Raw genomic sequence first — 10,495 nt, forward strand, 5'->3', positions numbered from 1 at the left:
GACGTACCCTCGCCGTGAAGTACAAATATTCGGCAAAATAATTTGTGCAGTAGGAAAAGTATTAATATGATTAATCTACAAGTTAGTAATATTAGTAAATTACTATGGTTAATACAAGAATCATTTATCAGAATATTAAAATGAAAATAAGTGTTGGATATTTCCAACACAACACCATGCTTGATTCGTTAAATTTTGTCGCCACAGTTCAGTGACCTACGGCTTCGAAATAATAAATCGGTTATAAAATAAGTATTTTTTGTATTACACACCCTCACTTCCTGCTTCACCCCTCCCCCAAGAGCCCCTTTTAGAAGGTGGCTCAGTAGATTGCCTGGAGAATCTTCATCTAATACAATAAAGCATTCATGAAACAAGTATTTTTATAACTATTTATTATCCTAATAATATTACTAAATAAAATCTGTAACCAAAAATATATATGATGATGTACATCCAGAATTTAAGAAACAAATCTGACTAACAGGGGGTCGAGTGTGATAAGCTTATGAGAGTGAGCCGGTCCCTCCTCACACCAACACTACTGTACATCCCATACACACACTCTCACTGGTCACATAGTTCAACTCAACACACATCTATCCATCCATCCAGCCATCCCTCCTTACATCCATCCCTCCCTCCCTTTCTACCTCCATCCATCCCTCTCTCCCTTCCAACCTCCATCCATTCCTCCCCTCCATCCATCCATCCATCCATCCGTTCCTACCCCCCCTCCATCCATCCCTCCCATCCCATCTTCCCTCCATCCATCCATCTCTCCATCCATCCCTCCATTCCTCCATCCTTCCATCCATTCCTCCATCCTTCCATCCATATATCCATCCATCCTTCCATCCCTCCCTCCATCCATCCCTCCATCCTTCCATCCCTCCCCTCCATCCTTACATCCCTCCATCCATCCTTCCAACCATCTCTCCATCCATCCCTCCATTATGCACATATTGAATGTGCATTTCTTTAGGCCATTGCTCCTCATGCCTCTCTGAGGGGGCCAGATTCTGGCTCGTGGTCCCCGGTTGGCCTAAGAACTCCATTCACACTGACTGATGCCAAAGTCTAATATATTCATATCAGCCTGGATAAGCTCCGGGGAGCCTCCGAGTCTCGACCAGAAAATGGAGTAATCATGACATTCAACGCTGGTTTGTTTCCTTAGTTTGAGTATATGACCTGTTTGTGAAGATGCAAGTTTCAAGTATTCTTCTATGTCAATTTTGTCAATTCCTGTTACTATTTTGCGTGTAATGATCATGTTATCCCTTTTTCTTGAAACTTCTAGCTTTAGTATATTTAACTCCTTTAGTCTCCCTCTATACTATTGTTTTTCAGTTCTGGAAGCCATTTAGTTGCACGTCTTTACACTTTTTCCAGTTTATTGATGTACTCCTTTGAAAAATGGGCTCCATGTAACATAATTTCTAAAATATTTTTGCCATCGATATATGCTGTACTTTATTTAAAAGCAGTTCTGAAGTTAGAAAGTGTAGTTTAGGCTCCTTGCACGATGTTCTTTACGTGGTCCTCAGGCAACAATTTTCTACACAGGACCACTCCTAGATCTTTCTTTCTATCAAGTGTTTCAAAGCCTTTTCACATAAATTGTATATTGTGTTTGTTGCCCATTTTCTCATATTCCACATTCCATAACATGGCTTTTATTCACATTAAATTCGATCAGCCAAGTGTTGCTCCATACTCTTATTTTGTCCAGGTCATTTTGAAGGGCATGACAATCATCTAAGTTTCTTACCTTCCCTAGTAGCTTAGCTCATCAGTAAACATGTTCACATAATTCTGTATTCCTTTTGGTAGATCATTCTTGTAGACAATGAACATTAACTGGTTCTAGAACTGAACTCTGCTTTTCACCACTATTAACGTTTCTCCATTTTGATAGATTGCCTCTGATGACCACCCTTATTTTTGTCAGAAAATTTTTCATCCATTTCAGGAGTCTCTCTCTCTCACCCCCTCCAGTATATTCCAGAACAACCTCTTATGTGGGACTCTATCAAAAACATTATTTGGGTCCACATAATTGGAGTCAACCCAACTATCTCTTTCCTGTAAGACCTCTATCGTAGAGGCAAAGTAGATTTGTTACACAGGATCTTCCTGTTCAAAAATTATGCTGTCTGCTATAACATCACTTCTTTCTATGTGTTCTACCCATTTGGTTTGAATTTTTTTTTCTAGTGTTTTAACTAACATGCTTGTCAATAATACAGGTCTATAATTAAAGAGAGTCTTCCCTTCTATCATTTTAGGAGATTGGAACTATGTTTATATATGTATGTATTAGAAGATTCAGTTTCCTTGTGTAGAATCTGTTTTGTGTGTTTTGCAAATGAACACATCACCTTGTACAGTATTTCATAAAAAGTGATTGAGATTGTAACAAAATTTAACAGAACTTGAAGATGCTTCATTAATTGACTTAAAACCTGGCTAATTGTTTTAATCTTTTGCAGCTCAGTTTTTCCCAGAAGAATTATACCCTGGAGAAGAAATACTGAAGTAAGTGTAAGCACCGAATGGAATACGTTTATCATACTATCAAATGCAGCATGTCGAGTCTCAACAAATAGTACAGTATGATATAATTCACTTGGACATCCTGCTTGCTATGTGCAAACCCTCAGCAGCCTGGTTACCATGTGGATGCCTCAACAGGCTGACTACTACGTGCACATCCTTACAGGCTCTTCACATTACTTTACTCATTCAAATATTGCTTTGGGGCATGTTTTCCAGTGTCGCGTAGATTATTGATCTCTCTGAGGTAGTGTGTTGCACATGCATTATCAACATATATCAAACTAAAGATCACAATGATTTCAAAGGAAATGTGAGCATTAAGTGCAACATGTCTTAAGTATCTTACATTTTAGATATTTAACTAGAGCATATTTTTATAAATGGTATGTATATTTTAGCGATTTTGTAAAATTACTAAGGAATTTTTTGGAATGTGATGCTGTCCAATTCAACAGTACTGTACTTAATAATTAGAAATGTAATTGAATGTTATTTAAAGAATGGAGGCAAAAGGGGTTGTCAAGTATCTCCTAATTTTCTTCCTTTGAATTGTTTACCTTATTAATTCATCTAGCACACTGTTCAAATAGCTACTCTTAACTTATTTAAATAAATATGTTTGTTGATTAAATTGTCCAATCATGAATTACAATATAAATTTAATTGCACTTCATAATATAAAATATTTATGTGATTAACTGTAGGGTTTTGACAATACAATACTTACAAGCAATTTCCATATAAGATTTATAGAGACCAATAAATTTATTTGATCAAAGTTGAGTACACATAACACTTGAGAAAATGCATCACACAGAAGTAAATACAAATGATAGACCTTATCAGTGTTCAGAGTGTCTAGAAGAATTTTCTGAAAAATTACATATTATTGAACATATGAGAGTTCATTCAAAAGAGAGGCCCTACCAGTGTTCAGTATGTTTTAAAGACTTTTCAGGAAAATCCCATCTAACTCAACATATGAGAGTTCACACGAAAGAGAAGCCATATCAGTGTTCGGAGTGTCGTAAGGGCTTTTCACAAAAATCTCATCTAATACAACATGAGAGAGTTCATACAGGAGAAAAACCATTTCAGTGTACAGAATGTCTAAAAACCTTTTCCCGGAAATCAACTCTAATGCATCACAATAGGGTTCATACAGGAGAGAAACCATATAATTGCTCAGTATGTCTTAAAAGCTTTAAAGAAAAGTCACATCTAATAGAGCACCAGAGACTTCATACAGGCGAGAAACCATTCAAATGTTTAGTATGTCTAAAAGACTTTGTAAAAAAATCACATTTAATAGAACACAAGAGAATTCATACAGGGGAGAAACCATATCAATGTACAGAGTGCTATAAAGACTTTTCAAAAAAATCAAATCTCTCGCAACACATGAGATCTCATTTGGGAGTGAAACCACATCAATGTACAGAATGTCTGAAAGACTTCTTAGAAAAGTCAAATCTAATACAACACATGAGAGTTCATACGAAAGAAAAACCACATCAGTGTCCAGAGTGTGTGAGAGAGTTTTCACAAAAAATATCTCTAGTACATCACATGAGAATTCATAGAGGAGAGAAACCACATCAGTGTTCAGTGTGTCCTGAAGACTTTTTAGATAAAGCAAGTCTAATAAAACATATGAGAATTCACACAGGAGAGGAATCTTATCGGTGTTCAAAGTGTCTAAAAGAGTTTTTGACAAAATCACGTTTAGTACAGCACATGACAACTCATACAGGTGTAAAACCTTACCCATGTTCAGAGTGTTCAAAAGACTTTTCAGAGAAATCAAATCTAATAAAACACTTGAGAGTTCATACAGGAGAAAAACCCTATCAATGTTCAGAGTGCCTAAAAAGATTTTCACAAAAATCATCTTTAATACAACACATGCGAGTTCATACAGGAGAGAAGCCACATCATTGTTCAGTGTGTTTAAAAGATTTTGCAGAAAAATCGAATCTAATCCAACATATGAGGATCCATACAGGCGAGAAACCATATCAGTGTTCAGATTGTCTTAAAAGCTTTTCACAAAGATCATCTCTAATACATCACATGAGAACTCATAAAGGAGAGAAACCATATAGTTGTTCAGAGTGTCAAAAAGAGTTTTCAAAAAAATCATCTCTAATGAGACATAAGAAAGTTCATACAGTAGAAGAGCCCTATCAGTGTCCAATATCACTTCAAGACTTTTTAAAAAATTATCTGTAATACATCACAAGAGATTGCTCATTAAAGTTAAACCTCACTTGTCAGCCACTCCTGCCTAAGGTAGGCATAAAATAGACAATAAACTAGAACAAATGTTTTAGATACTCTTCAAATTTATTTGATTTGCATATATAAATATTACAGATCTAGAATAAATACATTCAAAACTATTTAACTGTCAGGTAAGAGAAAACTGTCAGTTCTAGAGTTTTGTGCAATATAAAGGTGCAAGGCAGGACCTGGTGTATGTGCTTTGAACAACATAAACACATAAGATGGACAGTTCCCAGTCATTATTATTTGACCTTGAGGAGTTATATGGAATATTATGTTCTTGAACTTTACATATGATATCTTTAACCCTTTAACTGCGCAGCCTATAAATATGACACCCCCCATAGTGCGCAAGAAATAAATTCTCGGGAAATTTTTTTTTTTTCTGAAAGTGTCAAAAACCCCTCCCTGTATATGGGTATAGCAACAGAATTTCGAAATTGTACTTACTTTGGCTGCTATGGGGTCCGTAAGGTGGCGCGTGACGTATGCTCCCAGGGCCGGTGGGGGCGCCTGGGGCGGGGCGCGCGTGTTGCTGCGAATATATTTTTGTTCATTTTTTGCGCACAGTTCCAAATACATTTTATTTGTTTTTACGTGCTAATCCTATGTATAATGAACACGTACACTATATTATGGCAGTAAAACATCCGTACTGTCCAAGGACACTGTTACGTGCCTGACACTTGTGTAGACATATGTTGCACATATTTACCATGTATCATGCTAATTTATATATATATATACAATCTATTTACAGACTATACACTGTCACACACTATATACATTCACCATCAACACATTCAGAACATCGCGAGTGTGAGCAGCCACACCCAGCCAGCCCTCCCTACTCCTCCAACATTGTATTTGCCAACATTGCTCCTCCCATCATACAGTTATTCACACCAATATTTCATGTTCATTTATGTATATTTACAACATATGTACACACTATACACTGTCACACACTATATACATTTACCATCAACACATTCAGAACACCGCAAGTGTGAGCAGCCACACCCAGACAGGCCCCCTCTCTCTCTCTCCAACATCTTACTCGCCAACATTGCTCCTCCCACCATACTGTTATTGTTTTTATTACACTATTTACACATGTTATATATACTTATCTACATGTTTTTTTACCAGAACTTTTACTGGCAAGTAAGCCAGTATTGTGTCCAAACAGTACAGTGGGCACCATACACTGCATGAGAAATCACACAGCAGACGACGCTACGATTACGACATCACCTCCCTCACCAAAGTAGCTCCACTCAACATACTCCTGTTGCTGTTATTACACTATATACACACACACAAAAAATATACCCACGTACATGTGTGTTTCCTATAGCGAACCACAAAGCTAGTATGGTGAGAAAAACAAGAGTGGCTGCTACACAGTGAGGCTACCTCAATTCTCTCCCTCCCTCACCAAAATTCCTTCTTCCACAATACTACGCACAACTCTGATTATAACCACAATCCTGGTCACTAATTTCTGTAAATGAATAATTGACCACAAGTTTATTTTGAAAAGGAACCTAAGAAGTCGTTTGAAGATTCCTAGATTGATGAAATAATGCTGTGGTGCTATGGCTAGCGCTGTGAACATCGTGAACAGCATTGAATCACTGATATTTGAACATTGTACCCAGTCATTATCTCACTCAGGCTCTTCTATAATACAGTACTATCATGGCTAAATAATACAGGTTATATATATATTTTGACATTATTAGGCGATGCTGTGGTCACACGCTGAACAGCAGAGCTGTGCGCTCATGCTGCGAGCGCCAGCCTTGGTTGCTCACTCACTACTGAGGCTCTCACACCCGGCAATGTAGACCATGATTTTTTTTAAAGATGGCATCTGTTTACAAGAGCCCTGAGGAAGCTGATGTGAACCCCATGTTGCCGCGGGAGTTTTGAATGGAATGTGAAAAATAGAAACACCCGGAGGCGCGTTGCGCACCCAAAGCCTGGGCCTGCAGGCGCGTTGTGCAGTTAAAGGGTTAAAGGTAATTAAATATTCATCTATAATGATTTGACGTCAGCATGTGACCTATCACTGGATTATTATCCTGAGGACCCCTGGAGATGGATCCAGCACCAGGTGACCTGACACTAGATATAATGTAGATTAGTTTTGCAGTACATTTAGAGATGCTACAATGGAAGGTGGGTGTAATACAAGTAATTTATGTGCTTATACTGGTGAAATTCATTTATCACTTAGTGGTACTATATGATAATGACATAGTGAAATATTGTCATTTGAAAATTTAAGTTTTATGTCAAATGTTTAAATACAGACGTTGCCCATTTGGTTCCAATAGCTCAGTGGAGTCTCTCGGCAGTCATTGGAGGCCACAAAAGATATTTTGAAATTGGACATCCTCCAGCTCTTAAGTCACCCGTCATATGATTGTGGCACTTCCATGGGCCAACATAAAGGTGTACAATGTATTAGATTATGTTGGACTCCTAAATACTTTTGCAAACAGATTCCATACTTTTGTACATATTTCTTAAGAAAAATGTTGTTTAGTGTTGATGTAAGGGATTGAATGCTGTCTTCCTGAAAGTACTATTATGGAACTGGAACACCTCCTTAACCTTCAACAAGTAGGAAGGTAGGTGGTAATGCACAGCCCTTACACGAGACCCTCCTGTGGTGCACAAGAATAAATTTTTAAAATATTTATTTATTTATTTTTATTTTAATATTGTTAAAATGAGTTTCATGATCATAGGAAAGGAGAAATAAATTGAATACTGTATAACACTTTGGTTGTAGTGAGGTGATGAAATGTTGCTGTGACACAATTTGCAAGGATCATATGGAGGCATCGTCTCGGGTGGATAACACGCGCAATTCAAACGGCGAGAGTTGCCAAGAATATTTATATGTAACTTATTTATCAGTTTCATCCACTGTTTTTTTTTTTTTCACTGATATTGTGCAGTATGATGTCATAATGTGTACTGATGCCCTAAAAGGTACAGAACATGGATAAACGCAAACAAATGCAGGTCACTAGTATACGCATCAGTATGGTTTATTGATACATCTTCAGAAGGAATGAATGATTCATTCATTCCTTCTGAAAATGTATTAATATACGAAAGTACTTGAGGAAATTCCTGTTTCAATTCTTTCTCTATGGCCTGACATTGTCACATTTTTCATCACGTGTTAATTTTCATGATTTACATACACACACACACACACATATATATATATATATATACACAGTATATATATATATATATATATATATATATATATATATATATATATATATATATATGTCGTACCTAGTAGCCAGAACTCACTTTTCAGCCTACAATGCAAGGCCCGATTTGCCTAATAAGCCAATTTTTCATGAATTAATATATTTTCTCTAATTTTTTTCTTATGAAATGATAAAGCTACCCATTTCATTATGTAAGAGGTCAATTTTTTTTTATTGGAGTTAAAATTAACGTAGATATATGACCGAACCTAACCAGCCCTACCTAACCTAACCTAACCTATATTTATAGGTAAGGTTAGGTTAGGTAGCCAAAAAAAGCTAGGTTAGGTTAGGTTAGGTAGGTTAGGTAGACGAAAAAACATTAATTCATGAAAACTTGGCTTATTAGGCAAATCGGGCCTTGAATAGTAGGCTGAGAAGTGCGTTCTGGCTATTAGGTACGACATATATATATATATATATATATATGTTGTACCTAGTAGCCAGAACGTCATACTCGGCCTACTATGCAAGGCCCGATTTGCCTAATAAGCCAAGTTTTCCTGAATTTATATATTTATCAATATTTTTTTATTTTGAAATGATAAAGCTATTCATTTCAATATGTATGAGCTAATTTTTTATATATTTGAGTTAAAACTAACATAGATATTTGACCGAACCTAACCAACCCTACCTAACCTAACCTATCTTAACCTATACTAAACTAAGATAAATAAATCAATAATTTATGTTCCTAATGTAATATAATAATAATATTTAAAATAAACCAATAGGAAACAATTTATTGAAAATAAAGAAAATCACTCGGCCTATTAGGCAAGTCCGGCCTTGCATAGTAGGCCGAGAAGTGCATTCTGGCTACTAGGTACGACATATATATATATATAATATTATACATACAGTATATATAATGTGTGTGTTCTACCTAGTAGCCAGAATGCAGTACTCGGCCTACTATGCAACGCCCGATTTGTTTAACCCTTAAAGTGCGTATCACGTCATATGACGTGTTGGAAGTTGTTCCAGTCAACTGCGCATCACGTCATATGACGTGTTGGAGTACTACGCAAGATTTAAACGGCCCGCGGATACACGGGGTTCACCACACCTTCATCGGGGCTCTTGTAAACAGACGCCATTTAAAAAAAAAATCGTGGGCCAAACTCCCGGGTGTTATTGACCTCAGTATTGAGTGAGCTACCAAGCCTGACGCACACAGCATGAGCTCACAGCACTGCTGTTCAGCTTGTGACCACAGCATCGCCTAAAAATGCCATAATATACTTGTTCATGCTATTATGTAGCGATGATGATATTACAGAAGACCCCTGACTGATAAAACTGACCAGGGTTCTGATAATAGCAGGATTGTGGTGATATTTAGCGCTGTGCGCCATGGAGGGAGGAGTAATGCTGTGGGAGGGAGGGTGGTGGCGATGTCTTCTGACTGTGTGTGGCCAACTTTTATTGACTGCACTCGCCATACTAGCTTAGTGGTTCGCTATGGTGAACACAAATGTAGATACTTATATATAACGTGTGTATAGAGGGTATAAACAGCAAGAGGAGAAGGTTGGGAGCCGCCATTTTGGTGAGGGCGGTGGCGTCGTCTGCACAATGCCACCGTGCAGACGACGGTGTTGTTTACTGGTTACCACGATGGTCTTTGGGCACCATACCAGTTTACTTGTACAAGTATGGTGAATGAAACAGGTAGATATTTATATATAATGTGTGTATATAGCGTAATAACACCACAAATAGTATTGTTGTAGGAGAAATATTAGTGCGTCTGGCCTTGAGGGCGGCAGTCATCAGCTGACTGTGTGAGGTCCTACGTCTTTGTGCTTTTACTCACCATTCAAGCTTAGATGTACAGTTATGTTGAACAAAACATGTAAATGCTTATATATATAATGTCTGTATATAAAAGCAAAAACAGTATGGTGGGTGGAGAATGGTGGCAAGTCAAGTGAGGTGAGGGAGGGAGGGAGTGGAGGCCAGTGGCGGGCTGCCACTGCCTGTCACTGCCACTCAGCATACCAACTTAGTGGTTCGTTATGGTGAACATGAATGTAGATACTTATATATAACGTCTGTATATAGTGAATAAAAGCAAAAACAGTATTGTGGGAGGAGAATGTGGGTGAGTCAGATGACTTGAGGGAGGGCGTGAGTGGCTGGCTGGTACACGGCGGTCACGATACTTATATATAACTTATATATAAGTTTATATTATACTTATATATAAGTACACGATACTTATATATAACCTGTGCTTATAGTGTAATAACCGACAAAGTATTTGTTCACTGATTGATGAACATAATTGAATCAACAATATGCACACCATATTTTTGAGTACAGCGATGATTCAC

At 37.3% G+C, this 10,495-nt stretch overlaps 1 protein-coding gene across 2 annotated transcripts in view; it reads left to right on the forward strand.

Moving 5' to 3' along the window:
• Nucleotides 1-5,079, forward strand: part of LOC123762220 (zinc finger protein 84) — a 79,407-nt gene extending 74,328 nt beyond the window's left edge. For both annotated transcript variants that reach the window (XM_069323833.1, XM_069323841.1), the window contains one exon: nt 2,496-5,079. In XM_069323833.1, coding sequence (XP_069179934.1) covers nt 3,367-4,794 — 1,428 coding nt within the window. In that variant the 5' untranslated portion in view covers nt 2,496-3,366 and the 3' untranslated portion in view covers nt 4,795-5,079. The remainder of the gene's footprint in view (nt 1-2,495) is intronic.
• Nucleotides 5,080-10,495: the final 5,416 nt, after the last annotated feature.

Source organism: Procambarus clarkii, chromosome 2 (genome assembly GCF_040958095.1).
Source record: "Procambarus clarkii isolate CNS0578487 chromosome 2, FALCON_Pclarkii_2.0, whole genome shotgun sequence".
Taxonomy (NCBI): Eukaryota; Metazoa; Arthropoda; class Malacostraca; order Decapoda; family Cambaridae; genus Procambarus; species Procambarus clarkii.